Genomic DNA, 19,071 nt, shown 5'->3' with positions numbered 1-19,071 from the left:
TTACTCATTTAAATTAGTAACCATCGTTTGTTTGTTTGTTTGTTATGATTGTTTCTTTGATTTCTGTTCGTTTTGAGTTTCATTTATGCCTCAATAGCAAAAATTTTTGTTCGTTTTTAGCTAGATTTGCATATTCAGTTTAAGCTTCACTTGTTTTGAGATCTATTTATTCATTTATATTAGTACCTGTTGTATGTTTTTTTTTGCTATGATTGTTTACTGAATTCCTGTTAGTTTTGGGTTTCAGCTATTCTTTAATAGTAATTTATGATTGTTTTGAGTTTGAGTCATTGTAGGTTTCTATTTCTTCTGATTTTGAGTGTAATATGGCCTTTACTTTTCTTTAGAAAACTTTTTTTTTCGGGAAGTTTTTTTTTAATTAATCGTATATATGGGAACCCACGTTTGTTAATTTCTGAATCTCTAGCTGACTTCATTGCTATTAACACAAATCGAATCCTTTTAGTCTATTATGGGATATTCTTGTCCTCTTTTTGTTGGGCAATTTTCTCATAACCAAAACCCCCTTATTGTGTTAAACAGGCTATTTTTGATTTTATGTCTATGATATTTTAGGGTCATAAAAGATATATTTTAGGGTCAAATGGATATAAAAGCCCGTGTAGTGATGGCGTTGTCTTTGCTGGTGGCTGCTAAAGGAACGAACGTTTTAATACCATTTGTATTCAAATATAGTATTGATTACCTAAATGCTCATACAGGAGATATATTGGCTTTCAGCGATCCTTCGAGCACTGTTGTAACTACTGCCACTGCCATCTTATTAGGATGTAAGTATTCTATTGTAGATAGCTTCTTTTGTACGTCATCGTTCTTTGCTGTACCCACTGCAATTTTTCTTATGGATTTACAGTCTGATTTTATGCAAATTTAACATTTTGCATAAATCATTCATTTTATTTATATAATGTTATGCAAATATAAAATAAAAGCTCTAAAAGAAAGCAAACCATTAAGTTTGATAACAAATATGATATAAATACTATTTTTAACATATAGGCTATGCATACATATATATATGTATTTATTTATATTATAACACATAATAAAATATAATGTAAATGTAATACATTATTATAATATAAATTTTTGCAATCAAATTATATAATATAAAATAATAAGCATTAAAGTTGTGATTTAAATGAATAAATAATATAATCAGGTTTTGCATTTTAATTTTGTTCCAGATTGAAAGTTTAAACAAACAGTTCAAAGTTTAAAGTTTTGTGCGAAGTAGAAACAACGGATTTTGCTTGTGCTACAATTTTTTGGATCGAAGTTGATAAATTAAATCCATGTATTAGTTAATATTTTAAGCAAAACTAAATTTTTTTTTCCCAGTTGGCGGTTTCGAATACAAGTTACCCAAATAGACTATTGTAATACATCTCTTTTTGGTTTTCGGTGTTTGAAAGGATTGTTTTAAATGCATTTGTTAGTTTTAGTATATAATAATATGACACGCGCTTCGATCAGGAGGATTTAGACTTAAAACTTCACTAAGGAAATTTAATTTAAGTGGCTGTAACTTTAATTTGCTCATTTTTTTCTGCGCATTGAAATATAAATTGGAATACATCATGGATGACAATTTGAGCATACCATTTCATTAAATAGATCTTATGAGTACGGTTGCATTTTATGACAGCATATTTAGTTTCATACAGGGTTGTTCTGTGGCACGAAAGTGTCTCTTTGGAATTGCTAATCTATGCAGTCCAGCCTCTACCATGAAAAAAAAGCTTTGGATAGTACCGCTGGAAGACTTCTGTTTTGAAGGGAGGGGGAGTATTCAACCCTTAGCTAAATTTCGAGTGATTCGATGTTGTATTAAACTGTCGAATCTTTATCGCGATTAATAATATATTATTCTATTTGTCACCTAGACCAGGACTCGAATATATTGCGTTGGATAAATACTATTTGCTATAAGAATTAGTCATATTATACGAGTGAACCCATTGCCTTTCGTTTACAAGACTAGTAGTTCTGACCATTGAACTATGGCGGCCCACCTACTGAAGTCATGCGTTATTGTAATTCTACTTAATATTGTGTCGAATAAAAGTGCTGATTAAAGGGAAGTCATACTCAAATTTAAAATTTTCTAAGTCTGAATCGCACAAATGGAAGTATGATGATTTCTAAAGAATTTGTAAATCATTTAGAATCAAAAAACAAACAATTTAGAAGTCACAAACACCAAAAACAAGAAGAACAATAGGGATTTTTTAGATATATTCATATATATATATATTGAAAAGATTCTTTAGATTCTTTTAGAATCAAAGGAAGATTTCTAAATCTAGAAATCACACAGATGGAACTGAGGAATTTTGCAAGAATCGTGTTGAAACCAAAGAAGTAAAGCTTGAAAAAAACTGGTCTATTGCTAGTAGTAAGTAAGAAAGAAACAACAGTAAAGCGAAAATTTCACTTGTTTACAACCAAGTATCCTGAGTGTTGAAAAGGGCAACAAATATAAACCATAACAATTTCAACAAAAAGAGGACTCTAAAATTGCGAGAGCATAAAGAGGAAAAGAAAAAGCCCACAAGACGAACGACATCTATCCAAAAAATGAACGAAGTTTTTTTTTTTTTTATTTCTAGTGTTTTCATTTCTGTTGTTTGTCATCAGACCTTTACGGTTCAGTGCTTTTTTTATCTTTTTTTTTTACGAACAATTTACCATATTTAAGTTTGAGCCATTACCAGTTTTGAAACATTTTGAGTTTTGCTTCAACTTAACCTTTGCTTAATTGATTACAAAGATAAAACAACATTTCCTGTTTAAAAATCAGAACATGATCGATCACCATTTTAAACTATGTTAGAATTTATATACTGCTGGTTCTTAATTGATTTTGATACCACATTGCCATTTCACATACAAAAGGGGGTATCTAAATATAGGTATCCTTATTTTAGCCTGATCGCTATCATCAGCCATCAACCATTTTATTTGTACTAGAGCAATACTAGTAGCGATGCCTCAATCTATTCGACAACACAGTACTCCTTTTGAATTCCGGTCCCGACACCTTTTTTTAAAAACTTTTTCAAGACGCAGGTGCATTTTACGTAATAGGGAATGTTTTCTAAAAGATGCAGGCGTTAAATCGGGAGGTTTGCTTCGGTTGTTATGAAATGGGGTTGGGATGTTATATCATAGTTTTTTTTTATTATCATGTAATAGGACGTGTTAGAGTCCGCAAGTCAAGTTGGCGATTTTTATTACGACGTTTTTCTTCAAGATGTTTTTCAAGATATTCCAGGACATTCCAAAACGTTTTTAAGCCATTTTCTTCAAGACTTTTTACAAGACGTTTCAAGCCATTTTCTAAGACATTTTTCTTCAAGACTTTCAAAATGTTCCAAGGCGTTTTTTAAGACATTTGTCTTCAAGATGGTTTTCAAGACGTTTCAAGACATAGCCGTTTTTCAAGACATTTCAAGACTTTTTCTTCAAGACATTTATCAGATATCTTTAGTTCTTACGTAATAGGTAACGTTTACTTATGTTAAGGATGACGCATTCTAACGTGACTTGTTTCTTCAGGGGCCCATGGGGGGATCCCCGCTTGTAAATCAGGAGGACATACACGTGGGATGTTACATACTTTTAGAGATTTCGTTTTCTTTTGCGGTGTTTTGTTTTTATAAGCGATTTTTTCTTTTTAGATTTAATTTTCTTTCAGTATGTTTTTCTCGGGGAACCTTTATATTCGAAAGATTCTAAGTCCACATTAGGATTCGAAAGGGATTCTCCTTCAATGGAATGGAGCACTAACCAATTGGGCTATGAAAGCCTTTCTAACGTTTTGATTCGGCTAATTCATTCTCCGTGATAAGGTGTTTCCCAATAAGTGAATTCCCTGTCTCGTTTGTTCCAATATGGCTGCAATAATTAACATGCAGATGGGAAAACCGATTACTAAAAATTGCTCACATTTGGTTTGTACTTGCATTTTAAGTAATGCTTTAGAATGTTATCAGATAATATTGGGGCTTGTTCATAACATATTATTTTTTAGTAATAGAGCCTTAATCTATTGGAACTTGAATGTGCTATCAGAAACGAAATAAGAGCGAGAGTATCATTATGGTTAGAATATGGTACGCCTTCATATACGTTGAAAAGTCTATCTTTTCTTCTTCAATACTCAGAATTTTACACTTATATTAGAGGCATTCTTGAATGAGCATACATATGTGCATAGGCTACAAGGTGCTTAAATTGCATAAACGATTACCTATCGAAGTTTTATCCCGGAACAAGAAATCGAAAGAATGAAGGCTTTTTATTACACATACATATTTTATTCATTAAAAAAACGCTATAAAATCACGAAATCACTGAAAAAGCAGTTAAAACTTAACAACGGAAAAACAAAACGTGAAAAAACTTATAAAGGATCAAATATAAGTAAAAAGAACCATAAATTATAGAAAGGTGGGATTCCTACCAACCAATTCTGACGGGGGGCCCTAGCATTTCCATCACAATGAGGGGTCCCTTAGCGAGCAATTCCAACGGGCCCCCTAACCTAACCATCGGGGCCCCTTAGCATCCAATTCCATCGGCTCCTAGAAACCAATTCCAATGGGACCCTAGTGAGCAATTCCAGCGGGGGCACCCTAGCTTCCAACTCCACCGAACCCCATAGCAACCAATTCCAATGGGAGACCTTTAGCAGTCAATTCCAACTAATCAGGTCAAGCAACTAATTAATAGCATCCAATTCAATCAGAAGGCGCCTAGCATCCGATTCCATCGGGGCCCCTTGAAAGCAATTACAGGGGGATTCTTCTTAGAGATAAATTTAAACCTTATTAAGAGTTATTTCTGAAAGCTCTTCATGAAAATGCCTCGTTTCTTTGACCGGGTGTTAGATTTCACTCCTCCGCCAAAAAATTCTTTTGAGGTAATGGTTAACAGAGACAGACGGGATTCGTACTGCGACGCTAGAGGTGAAATTCTTGGACCGTCGCAAGACGAACAACTGCGAAAGCATTTGCCAAGAATGTATTCATTAATCAAGAACGAAAGTTAGAGGTTCGAAGGCGATCAGATACCGCCCTAGTTCTAACCATAAACGATGCCAACCAGCGATCCGCGGACGTTACTTAACATCTCCCACCTTAGCCTTAAGCGGTAGAACATTTAAGTCTAAGTAATTCATGCCACCATTGCAGTATGGGAATGGCCCATGGCATCTCATTGATACATATTATCCTTCCTAAGACATTTTCCAGATATTTTCTTGTTAAAAATCGTGCATTAAAAATATCGGATCTTGTTTTTGCAAGCAACCCCCAACCAGGTCACTCCACCATGTAAATTCGCGCCATCCTGCCACACTATTACTGATTCTCTGGCACACTCTAGCACCCCCTTCATCATTCTTAATTCATTTTCCAGATGCATTCTTGTTAAAAATCACGTGTTAAATCCATTGGTTCATGTTTTTGCAAGTCAACCCTCCCTAATATACCATGTCAATTCACACCACCGTGTCACACCATCACTGCCCCCTCTGGCACTCTCTGGAACCCCTTTATCATTCCTATGACATTTTACAGATATTTTCGTAATAAAATCACGCATTAAATCCAACGGTTCGTGTTTTTATAACTCAGCCCTCCGTGATACACCATGCCAATTTACGCTATCATGACACACTTTGACTGTGCCTTCTGGCAATCTTGAGCACTGTCTCATAATTCTTAAGAAATTTTACAGATATTATCTTCTTAAAAATCTTGCATTAAATCAAATGGTTCATGTTTTCGCTAGCCACCCCACCCCCAACGTGATACATCTTGCCAATTCACACCACTCTGCCAAGCTATTACTTCCCCTCCGGCACCCCCTCATCGTTCCTATGAAACTTTCTAGATATTTTCTTGTTAAAAATCTTGCTTTAAATCCATTTGTTCATGTTTTAGCAACCCACCTCAACGACGTGATACACCATGTCAATTCACGCCACCATGCCACATTGTGACTGGGTCCTCTGGCACCCTCTAGCATCACTCACCTTATTTTCCTGATATTTTCTTGTTAAAATCATGCATTAAATCCATTGGATTATGTTATCGCAAGCCACCGTCAACGTGATACACCATGTCAATTTGCGTCTCTGTGTGACACTATGACAGTCTCTGGCCCGCATTATCATGCCCAACAGTTTTTCAACCTTTTTATAAAAAAAACGTACAAACCAAAAATGACCATTGTTTTTATTTGAACAGCGGAAATTTGCCATTTCATTGTTTAGATTACATCGTTCAATGATAATTCCCAGTCTGTGGCCCTCAATGGCTAGCCTATGGTGCCCACTGGAATGCATTATCATGCCTAAAGCATTTTCAGACATTTTCAACAAAAATAACCGTTTACACTAGAAACGATCATTTAAACTTAAAGTAAAATTTCTAACAGCCTTTCTCCTGATGACTCCTAGCAATTGACGCCAGCATGGCACACAATAGCTATCATATGGCACCCCCTGGCATGCATTATCACACCTAAAACATTTTCTTACAAAAATAACCGTTTACACTAGAATCGAACAATCAAACTAAAAGGAAAATTTCCAATAGTGTTTCTTCTGATGACTTCTAGCAATTAACGTCAGCCTGGCACACTGCATGTTGATTTTTTCTTTGTGAAACTTGTTGTAGGTTAATTTTTCTTCCTAAAACTAGTTGAAGGTTTATTTTTCTTCGTGGAACTTGTTTCATATGTATTATTCCTTCAAGATACTTCATGTATCTTGATTTATGTCTTCGAGAAGCTTGTTATATTCTTATTTCTTCTTCGTAAAACTTGTAGCATGTTGATTTCTCTTTGTGAAACTTGTACATTGATTTTTCTCCTCGTTAAATCGGTTTTGTTCGTGGAACTTGTTGCATGTTGATTTTTGTTCTTGCTGCGTGCTGATTTTTGTTCGTAAAACTTAGTTTATCCTGATATTTTCGTTCATGAAACATGTTGCATGCTGATCTATTATTCGTGAAATATAATGTACGCTGATTTTTTCCTCGTGAAACTTCTTACAGGTTGATTTTTCTTCGTGAAACCTGTTGCATCTTGGTTTCTTTTTCTTCGTGAATCAGGATCCATGCTGATTTTTGCTCGTGAAACTTTTTGTGTATGGATTATTTTTTCAAGAAGCTTAATGTATCATTATTTTTGTATTCGATCAACTTTTTTTTAATTTATTTTTCATGAAACTTGTTTCATGTTGATTTTCCTCCTCGGAAACTTCTGTTCGTGAAACTCAATATATCGTAATTTTTTTTCGTGAAACCTGTTGAATGTTGATTTATTCTTTCGTGAAACTTAATGTGTCATGATATTTTCCTTTATGAAATTTTTTGCATGTTGGTTTTTTCTTCGTGTAACTTGATGTATGCTGATTTTCTTTTCGTGAAATTTGTTGCACACGGATCGTTTCATCAAGAAACTTACTAAGTCTTGATTTAAGTTTTCGAGAAACTTGTTATTTTTATTTCTTCTTAATGAAATTTCATGTTCATTGATTCTTCCCTTCAGGAAACTTGTAAATTGATTTTTCATCTCGTGACACAGTTTTGTTTGTGGAACTTGTTGCGTGTTAATTTTTCTTTGTGAAACTTCGTGAAATTTGTTCGTGAAATTTTTGTTCGTGAATTTATCTTGATATTTTTCTTTATGAAACTTAACGTATATCATTTTATTGTATTGTGAAACGTAACTTACCATTATATTTTGTTCTTGAAACTTGTTGCATGTTCGTTTTTTCTTCGTGAAACGCAATGCATGCTGATTTTTGATCGTGAAACTTGTTGCATATTGGTTATTACTTCGAGAAACTTAATGTATCTTAATTTATGTCTTCGAGAAACTTGTTATATATTTTTATTTCTTCTTGATGCAACTTTTTGCATGCTGATTTTCCTTGTCGTGAAACTTATACTTTGATGTTTCTCCTCGAGAGAAAGCGGTTTTGTTCATGAAGCTTATTGCGTGCTGATTTTTTTAGCTAAACTTAATTCATCTTGATGTTTTTCTTCGTGAAACTTTTTTTATGTTGATTTATTCTTTCGTGATACTTAATTTATTATGACATTTTTCTTCGTGAAACTGGTTTCATGTTGGTTTTTTCTTTGTTCGTGAAACTTGTTTCATACAGATATTTTTTTCAAGAGACAATGTATTTTGATTTATTCTACTATGAAACTTAATTGACCATGATATTTTTCTTCGTAAAACTTGTTGCATACCGTTTTTTTCTTCGTGAAACATGATACATGCAGACTTTTGTTCGTGAAACTTGTTGCTTGCGGATTATGTTGCAAATTTCTTTTGTGACAATTTTGAATTTGTTTAACCATAATTTTAACAATTATTATAAAAATTATTTTAACAACAATTCAATCTCACCATCGAATATAAGTTAAGTCAATATGGGGCTGCCTGCTTTTCTGTTTAATCACAAATCTTAAAAATGGGTTAGAATAGCGAAATTAGCTTTTTTTTTAATTTGGAAGTAAATTAAGTACATATTAAACCTATATATCGATTTGATTTTATAGATATTTAAAAAAATATCAAAGTCCGTGACAAAAAAACTTCCGTGGGGATCAGTCAGGAACCCTTAACAAAAGAAAAGGTGTAATTTATGCTAATTAAAAAATAATTTATCAACAGAATAACTGAAACGGTTTGTTTGTTTGTTGAACTGAAGGTAATGTTTAGACGACATTTGAATTTCATAGAAGTAGCTCATTGGCATATTCGATTATCTTTTTCTTTGTTCTGCTCTTATCTAAACAAGAAATTCGTCTGTTTTACTTCATTGTTTTTGCTATCTTGTCTCTTGATTTTCTTTTACGTTGCGTCTAGTCGCTTATTTAGTTCCTTGATAATTTACACTAGTCCTTCTTTTGTATGCTGGGAACTTAAAGAAGTCCCGTCCGTCCTCGCGGGACGTCTTAAGGCCAGTCGTTTCGGCAAGGCAGGAACCATGGCTCGATACGGAGATCTGTCTTGTTCTGTTCTGAAGGGTTGTATGATGGCTCGGGGTTTGAAGGTATCAACACACCGCTTCCATGGTCTTGCTGCGAACTCTTGATTAACCACCATCAAATATTTGCATTAATTAAATAAACTAACAATCATTATTATTTGTTGTCTTACATGCGTAATTTGTTGTTGTTCATTTATAAAATTTTTACTTTTATAATATTATAATATTCAGTAATTTAAATTAATATTTATTAATTGAATTAAAAATCAGAATATTGACGACACTGTTTTATTTGGACGTCACTGACTTAAAATTTTCTTTCTCAGTATGTGCATAAATATTGCAACTTTCTAACCGTATGTAACTTCACAGACGGTGGAGCTCGTCTAGGAGCTGCTGCCTTCAATGAACTACGGAATGCTGTTTTTGCTAAAGTTGCATCTCATTCTATCCGTAAACTGGCAAAAAACGTTTTTCTACATTTGCACAAGCTTGATCTGAGCTTTCATCTGAGTCGTCAAACTGGAGCCCTCTCGAAAGCAATCGACAGAGGAAGTAGAGGAATAAATTTCATATTGAGTGCTCTAGTCTTCAATATTGCACCTACCATTTTTGAAGTTTCTCTAGTCGGTGCGATATTGGTGAGTCTTTATCTATACTCATGATTCCCAACGCTGCACCGGTCCCCTTCGACTGACTTCACTTTAAGCCATAATAAAAAAAAATGATGTTACATTCATACGTATATAGAGACCAAAAAAGATACATGATTTTATTGCAATGACGTCATACAGTGTGTAAAAAATGTTCTATTAATACAGTGTTTGTAATTAATAGAAAATATACCTGGAGGACGAACTGTAAAAAGATACCAATTAAATAGTTTTTTAAGCTTTTTGAATACATGTAAAATTTTAAGTAACAAACTTCAAATATCACGAGAAGGGTATCTATGCCTAGGTGGAGCATCGCCCAAGATCGGTTGGAAACCTCTGATATATACCATTGGGTACGACAAACATGGGGAGACAAAAAAGGTTGCAGGGGTGTGGAAAATGTATTATGGTTGTGCTTCTCTAAACAGATTCTGTACAATTATCTAATGCAACATACATGAAGCATTATTTTATCAGAAACGTTGTTAAATATGCCAAAGGGCGCTTGAGACCAAGTGACTTAAAGGGATACCAACCTGAAAAAGGCGAAAAATCCTTTTGTAAGAAAAATATTGGGATTGGTGTAGGTCTTTGGAGAGGCATAGAAGGGGCGAGCATAGCTTATCTAAACATATCCAATACATCTACCATTTTTAAAAATTTACTTGTTTTCTTTTTCGGTTCCCCTTTTTGTATATTCACAGCTCCCAATTTCTTTTTTTTAAACTTAGCTCGAATTGTCTGATATTCTGGCAAAATTGTCAGTTAGTCTGATAAAGCAAAGTATCTCATCCCTCTTTTTGTCTTTTTTTTTTCATTCTTCTAAGAAACGTAAACAGAGTGTTTTAATTCTGGCTTATAGTGCAAGATTTCTGGCGAGATTTTCCGGAGTAGAGGGATAAGTATACTACCAACGAGCTATGTTTGAGCCAGGATTTAAAGGGGAGTGTTTGCGTTTTCTCCTTTTGATGTGTTGTCAAAGGTGTCTTGTTGCTTCTCAATGTGGAGGGAGTCATCGTCTTTTGCCCCTCTATGGCGGGGCTCATGTTCCATTGGAAGTTAGGATTCTTTGAGGGAATGCTTGGATCTTTTGCTAAAATATTTCCTTGTTAGATATGTTTCTTTTAAACATTAAAAGAATACCTAGCTTAATAGCCAATTTGGTTACTTAAGCCTGGTTCGATTTACTTTATTAGTTAACTAATAAGTAGATGATGCCGTTTTTTTGTTATTCTTAGATAACTTTTCTTTTTTTTTTTTAACGAACGGATTCTAACTGAATTAAAAAGTGGAGTACGAAACTGCTATTAAGAATTCTTCGTTGTTAGATATCTACAAAGAATTTCTAGCAAACAATTTGAACTCCGGAGCTCATGCTTGCCTTTATTGTAAAAAGGTTTGCTCTTGCAAAACTTGAGGATTCATTCAAAATTTTGCAAATTGAATGATACAGCTGTTTATTAACAGCGCTCATTCGGTGGCTGTATTTTGAATGCTAGAGTTTACGTTTCTTCTTGTAAAAGGAAACAAGAGGTGTCAAGCTTTCATAAAAAGGTTGATTTGTTTTAAGCCAAGATGGTTTCCGCCTATTTCATTATTTTGACTGTTTCAGGCCTCCCCTTCCTAAACCTGAAGGTCTGTTCCTAATGTCCTGTATGGCTCATGTTAAACCGATTTCGAATTTTTTTTTGCCGAATCTTTTAACTAATTTTCGTTAAATCGAACGCAACTTTAATTGTGCATTTCCAGTAAGTGTAAAGAAAATTAAACTTTTCACAAATAAATTTTTAAAAAAGATCTGTTGAAAGGCCATGCTCTTTTGAAGCTTATAAAAGTTTTCAACTAGTTATGTCTAGGGCATTGAAACCATTCTGATTTTTTTTTTTTTATGCTGTATTGTTTTGTTAGGTTGTAAAATATCTTGGTTTCATAACGAAAAAATAAATATTGGAAGTAACTTTATACAACAGTCTAAAATGTGTCATTACGTCAATAAATCTTGCGTTGTTTTCCAAACCTATATTCATGATTTTCCAAACCCATAGAAAACGATAAAGAATGTTTAATAAAAGAATACATTCGAATCTCACAGTCAACAGAACGCCTTGGATGCCCTCTATAATTGGACAGTAGTTTAACCCTCTCTTAATTTGTAATTTCGTGTTGTTATATTTAAACGAAGAAATGTAGAAGCTGGTCCTTATTATATTATTTTTGAATAATTATATTTGTTTAAATATTCTGCTTCGTATTCAGTAGTAAAAATACCTTTTTTCTCTTCTTTTGGCTATTTTTTTTTCAGGGGTACAAGTGTGGGCTTGGATACACTGGTGTTACTCTAGGCTGCATCGGCTTATACGCAGCCTATACTTTGTCAGTAACTCAGTGGCGTACAAAATTCAGGATTGACATGAACCGGGCTGAAAATGAAGCTGGCAATAAGGCTGTGGATTCTCTAATCAACTTTGAAACGGTGAAGTACTTCAATAATGAACAGTTTGAAGCGGATCAGTATGATAAGGTGCTCAAGAATTATGAGAAAGCCTCTTTGAAGACAAATACAAGCTTGGCGCTTTTGAACTTTGGCCAACAGGCTATTCTCTCTGTTGCCATGACGGCGGTAATGGTTATGGCTGCAAGGAATATAATGCAAGGTAATAATTTAAGTATAGTGTATAAACTAAATTGTTTAGTATAAAGGTAGCAATATGAAATATTGGCTTTTACAATAGGACAATAATCTCTTCTATTGTAAAGTTTGTTGAAGCAGAGAAAGTTTGAAAGCTGTTAACCTAAAAAAAAAAAATGCTCATTTCCTCTAAATTGCCAAAATATCGGGCTGAAAAAGAAGCTGGGTTATTTAGGCAAACAGAGAACTACCAGGCTTTCTTTTGCCATGACGGTGGTAAGAGTTATGGCTGTAAAGAATATAAAACGAAATATACTCTTATCCTGGAAAATGTAAAAATTAAGATTAAATTTTTTGTTTAACAAGAATATTTTTTAAATACAAAAACAAACCTGTTTTTGGAGAAATTTAAGTCTCTGGTAAAGCCCTTCGTGTAAATTTCAAAGATTTCCAGGTTAAAATCTAATAACTTTATTTTGTAAAACCTGAACACGTTTAAAATTTGTATAAAATCCACTTGTCCATATCACACAACCGTTCGAAATATAAGGCATGACAATAGAATGATAAAGAGTTAAAAGAGTAGAACGAGGTAACTGATTTTTCAGACGCCGAATCAGGCCAAACCCTCTAGATACCTTAGCCGCCACCTGATCAATATGTGCTTTCCAACTCAGATTTTGATCAAGCTGGAAACCCAGGTATCTCGTCACAACTACTTGTTTGAATGGTCTATTACAAAGAAATATTTTTCCACTTAAATCAACTGGACTTCCTTTCCGACTAAGCAACATAAAATGAGTTTTTAAAAAATTCGCTGATAAACAGCTAATCCTTGTAAAAATTAAAAGACGGCTTAAAGCTTGATTAATTTTCTCCACGAGATCATCAGCATTTCTTGCAGCAGCTGAAAATACCGTGTCGTCAGCCAAAGAAGTATTAACAGCACCAGGAATATAAAACTGCATAGTATCTACATATACAAGATGTAACAAAGGACCCAAAACAGAACCTTGCGGAATGCCACAATTTATAAAAAGAAATTGTAGATATAGCATCATCAAAACATACACGTATCGACCTCCCTATCAAATAAGATTCAAACCACATTAAAATACTACCTGTGACTCTAAGTGACCTTAGCCTATCAGTTAAAATTTCAAAATCAACCGTGTCAAACGTTTTTTTAAAATATATGAAAACCGAAAAAATCATTCCACCATTTTCCATTGATGCATTCAGAAAATCAAAAGCCGCGTAGCATTAACAATAGAGTGGCCTTTCCTGAATCCAAACTGACCATGTGTTGTTAAAAGTGTTTTGTTTGTTAATTTTGTTAAAAAATCATGTTTTGTTAAATGTGCATAAAACCTTTTATGCATAATTTTTTCGTACAAATTCGAGAAAACCAACAGAAGAGAAATCGGTCCCTAGTCGGTCTATCGATCTATCGGTCTATTCGAGCCACTTTTGTGTTGAGGAATCACTCACGCCTCTAAGATTTTGCGGGAATTCTCCCGATTTCAGTGATAAATTAATCAAGTGGACGAGGCATAGTAGAAGGTAAACCATAATAAAGCTTGAAGGTCTTAAGGTTTATACCGTCACCGCCTGAAGAGTTTGACTTAATATTGTTTACAATTTCTTTACACCCCTCAATATTCATTTCTTCGGTCTCCATTATTAGTCCCGGACCTCTATCGTCAATGAAAACTTCCTCACTTGCTCCTTGACTCAGTGGCTGGTCTTTCTTTTGAACCACTTCACCAATCATCGAGAAGTAGGTACTGAAGAGATTCACAATGCTCTGTTTGCCTTCGTAGACTTTTCCATCAACAATTAGTGAAGTTGGCGTATTTTTCTCTTTGTCTACCTAACACTTCTCTCAAAACCTTCCATGTTCCTTTTGAGTCCCCTTTTCTTGCTTCAAGTTTCGATTCAAAATAGCTATTAACACAGGATCTTCGTAAAGTATTCACTTGATTTATTTCTTTTTTGAACTCTTCAAAAATATCAGCACTTTCATTTTGCCCACACTTTCACTTAGGATATTAGGGAATCTGTATATTCTAAATTTAGAAGCGTTTTGCGTATCTTTTCTATCATATCCTCCCCCAGTGTTTGCTGTTTTTCTAGGGCAAAACTCATCAAGTTCACCCAAGCATAACACAACCCTGTAACCTTCCACCATCCAAGGCCCTCTTCCTGAGCTCCACAATCCACACCAAACAAATACTAATATTGCTTCCTAAACTAACCACAACATTTGTACTGTTGTGTGTTCCTAATCGCTTGAAACACTATCAGTTATATTATATGGCTAAAAGCTTCCTAAATATTTTTTGCCTGCTGAATCAGTAGCCGCTCAAGCTCTTCACCCATTTTATAGATAAATCTTTTCACTTTTTTTTTTTTTTTTTTTTTGCTTTTAGAGAATAGTAATGTTCTTAAGGACGAATTCTTTTACTTTTATTTTCACAGGCAGGATGACCGTCGTTGAATATCTCCATGGTTTTATGTTCTTTGATGATATATATTTTTTAAATTCCCTCCCCTCCCAAAAAAGAATGTCCGGCTCGTAAAAACGTAACAAAATGCATAGAAACAAACTTTGAGGCGTTATTTTTTTTTTTTTTTTTTGTTTTTTTTTTTACTTCAAATACTGCGTCAAAGTAATTTTTTTTGCCCCTGAAACCATCCGAAGTCTATTCATAGCTGAAAATCGCGATTATTCTAGGATTTTTCTTTTTTGTCTTAACATTATGAAGTTTCTAGGGTAGTATCACATTTCGTCAGTGTTGTTGTGTTGAATCGTAAAAATAATTAAACTAAACTATTAAGTTAAATTTGACAACTCATTTTGTCCGTAAAAATCCAGACATTAACGATATGTTGCTTCCCAAAGACAACTACGCCTTAAAAAAAAGCTGCACATTTTTCAGCTGTTTAGTGCCACATGTTTTTAGGTTTTTTTTTGCTGATGTTTCAACCATGGTTCTTCTTTTTTAAAGTTGGCGCCTACTAGTACCAACAACTGCATAACTGTCATTTTACATTTTAGATTGAATCCCAGATTTTTCTTTCTATTTTTTAAACATATACACGATCATGTAAGTTTCCAACAAACAGATTGAAGCTATCATATTTCCCTTTCATTGTCCTTGATGCTTTTTGAAAGAATTGAAAAAAAAAACTCATTTTCTTTTTGTCCACAGGGACGATGACTGTTGGTGATTTGGTGATGGTAAATGGACTGCTATTTCAACTATCTTTGCCTCTTAATTTCCTTGGAACTGTATATAGAGAAGTGCGACAGTCCTTAATTGATATGCAAACAATGTTTGCCATTATGCGAGTCCAGCCTAAAATTCAGGTAAGCTGCCAAAGATTTTCCTTTCCGGCCAACCGTCTTGGGCTAAACGAAAAGTGGGTTGTCCTCGAATGGGGCGAGAGGATGTCCTAAGCAAAGTTTTAAGGGAAATGGAAACTTCTTGGGAGGGTGTAATGAGGAAGGCTTTGAATAAGTTGGGATGGAGGAGGAACATACATAGCTGTGGTGACCTATGGCTGCCTAATGTTACAGTTAGTTGGTAGTAGTGGTATGATTGGCTCCTTAATAAGCTATGCTTTACTTTTTTTACTAACTTCATAGGAGAACTTGGTCTTTTGGGTCTTTTTATAGAACCATTGATAATTTTTTTACTGTTAGATTAGCCCTCAAATCAACTTGGTTATTAATAAATATCAAAGTGATTGGGTTAGAGTTGATTAGTGTTAAGATTGGTTGATTGGAAGAGTTTATTGATTAGATTTTTAAAGTTATCAAAAAATTGCCTGAAAGTCTAATCAGTAGGAGAGTAGTTCTGTTTTCTTGCTCTCTATTCATAACGTTTGAAAAAAAGGGAAATTAATTATTGAAAAAAAAAACAAAAAAAAAACAAGAAAACGAAGGTTATTTTCAGCCAGTGGACACAAATAAGCGAAAAGACAAAAGCAAATACTTGGGCAAAAACCAAGCCATAATAAATGAAAGACTATTCACAAATTAGATTGGATAAGAGCTCTCATCTTAGCGATTAACTTAGCGTGCCTACTGAACTGATTTTTATTAATATGTTCAGATGATCTTGGTTTAAAACAAGAAAGAATATTACTCGGTTCTTTTAGTATTAAGTTATTGTAAATTTGGTTTATAGGAATATCTCCAGTATCTCTGTTCAAAGCAATATTTATGCATTTTTAAATTTCAATTGCCTTCCTAAAAGACTTTGGTAAACCATTTGCTGTGGAAATTAAACTTAAATCATCCTCGTTTTCTTGGTTATTCTTTTAATTGTATAATTTATTGTTTTTTTGTGTGTTTTTCTTTAATGTCATATATAGCCAGTGTTGTCTTAGAACGAATTTTTCTATTTATTTTTTCCTGATATGAGTCTATTGGGAATATTCTGCAACTTCAGGAAACACACACAAAAAAAAAAACAAAAAAAAAAAAAAAAAAACGCAACTTACAAGAAAAATAGGATGAATTTCGAAAAACCTAAAAAAAAAAACCCAGACCATTTTGCGGGATGGCTTTTTCTACTGTTTGTGTAGTATTTGCACGCTGAAGTACATGACTAGACTAGTTTAAAAAAAAAAGTACACATTTTGGTTAACAAAAAATTCTTTTTCTACTTTCTTAACCTTTTAGAACTTCAACCTTCTCTATCTTGATTCCTCTTAAAAAAAAAAATAAGACAAACATACAACTTTAAAAAGCATAGAATACTTATAAAGTTATGCTTAAACTTTTTTTTTATTTCTGCAATATTTTCCCAGTCTTTGTAATCCTGTCCTTTTTAATAATAAGTAAGATGAAATGAAAAAATACATAAAAACTGGCGAAACTTGAAGTAAGAGAATCTATATATATATATATATATATATATATATATATATATATATATATATATATATATATATATATATATATATATATATATATATATATCTTCTATATATATAAAAATAAGTTGTCTGTCTGTCTGTGGATGGATGGATGGATGGATCAGGTGACGTCACCTGAAAAAACTGGATCAGGTGACGTCAAAACTGAAAAAACTAAAAAAAGGCAAAAACTACAAAAAAAACTAAAAACTAATAAAAAAAATAAAAAAGCTAAAAAACTAAAAAAACTATAAAGGTAAAAACCAATAAAAAACTAAAAAAAAAAACTGAAAAAACTAAAAAAAGGCAAAAACTACAAAAAAAAACTAAAAACTAATAAAAAAAGAAAAAAAGCTAAAAAACTAAAAAAACTAAAAAAACTAAAAAAAGGTAAAAAACTAAAAAAAAAAAAAAAAAGGGAAAAAACTAATAAATGACGACACTCAAAGAGAAAGCGACCAGGACAAAAGGAATGTTCGATTAGCAATCAACAAAGCACCGGGACACAGGGAGTATAAATGACGACCAGGACATAAGTAAAAAAAAAAACTATCTATATATATAAAAATAAGTTGTCTGTGGATCTGTGGATCGTGGATCAGGTGACGTCACCTGAAAAAACTGGATCAGGTGACGTCAAAACTGAAAAAACTAAAAAAAGGCAAAAACTACAAAAAAAACTAAAAACTAATAAAAAAAATAAAAAAGCTAAAAAACTAAAAAAACTAAAAAAAGGCAAAAACTACAAAAAAAACTAAAAACTAATAAAAAAGCTAAAAAACTAAAAAAACTAAAAAAAAGGCAAAAACTACAAAAAAAATAAAAACTAATAAAAAAAATAAAAAAGCTAAAAAACTAAAAAAACTAAAAAAACTAAAAAAAGGTAAAAAACTAAAAAAACTAAAAACTAAAAAAAACAAAAAAAGGTAAAAACTAAAAGAACTAAAAAAGAAAAAAATAAATGACGACACTCAAAGAGAAAGCGACCAGGACAAAAGGAATGTTCGATTAGCAATCAACAAAGCACCGGGACACAGGGAGTATAAATGACGACCAGGACACAAGTAAAAAAAAAAATTAACAAAACTAAAAAGAAGGTAAAAACTACAAAAAAACCAAAAAGAAAAAAAAACTAAAAACTAATAAAAAAACTAAAAAATCTAAAAATCTAAATAAACTAAAAAAGAAAAAAAAAGGAAAAAAATAAAGGAGAAAAACAAAACTAAAAAACGAATGTATATACAGACCGGTACACCGGGATACAAATGACGACCGGGACACAGGGAATATAAATGACGACCGGGACACAGGGACACAACTACAACGGGGACACCGGGGGAAACAGGGGGATATAAATGACGACCGGGACAAAAAAACTAAAAAGAAAAAAAAACTAAAAACTAATAAAAAAACTAAAAAATCTAAAAATCTAAATAAGCTAAAAAAGAAAAAAAAAGGAAAAAAATAAAGGAGAAAAAATAAACTAAAAAACGAATGTATATACAGACCGGGACACCGAGATACAAATGACGACCGGGACCCGGGACACAGGGAATATAAATGACGACCGGGACACAGGGACACAACTACAACGGGGACACCGGGGGAAACAGGGGGATGTAAATGACGACCGGGACACCGGGACAGGGAATGGTCGATTAGCAATCACCATCAACAAAGCTCAAGGGCAATCATTAGAATCATGAGGTATAGATCTGAATACAGATTGTTTTCCCATGGACCATTATATGTTGCATGTTCAAGAGTCGGTAAACCTGACAATCTATTTATATGCAAAGACAATGGGACAGCAAAGA

The 19,071-nt window shown here is 33.2% G+C and overlaps 1 protein-coding gene across 2 annotated transcripts in view; it reads left to right on the top strand.

Moving 5' to 3' along the window:
* Positions 1-19,071, top strand: part of LOC136043832 (iron-sulfur clusters transporter ABCB7, mitochondrial-like) — a 96,793-nt gene that overhangs the window by 48,955 nt on the left and 28,767 nt on the right. For both annotated transcript variants that reach the window (XM_065728766.1, XM_065728767.1), the window contains exons 3-6: positions 599-791; positions 9,413-9,681; positions 11,999-12,350; positions 15,541-15,698. In XM_065728766.1, the coding sequence (XP_065584838.1) occupies positions 599-791; positions 9,413-9,681; positions 11,999-12,350; positions 15,541-15,698 (972 nt within the window). The remainder of the gene's footprint in view (positions 1-598; positions 792-9,412; positions 9,682-11,998; positions 12,351-15,540; positions 15,699-19,071) is intronic.

Source organism: Artemia franciscana, chromosome 2 (genome assembly GCF_032884065.1).
Source record: "Artemia franciscana chromosome 2, ASM3288406v1, whole genome shotgun sequence".
Taxonomy (NCBI): domain Eukaryota; kingdom Metazoa; phylum Arthropoda; class Branchiopoda; order Anostraca; family Artemiidae; genus Artemia; species Artemia franciscana.
This window is presented reverse-complemented; position numbering and strand designations above follow the sequence as displayed.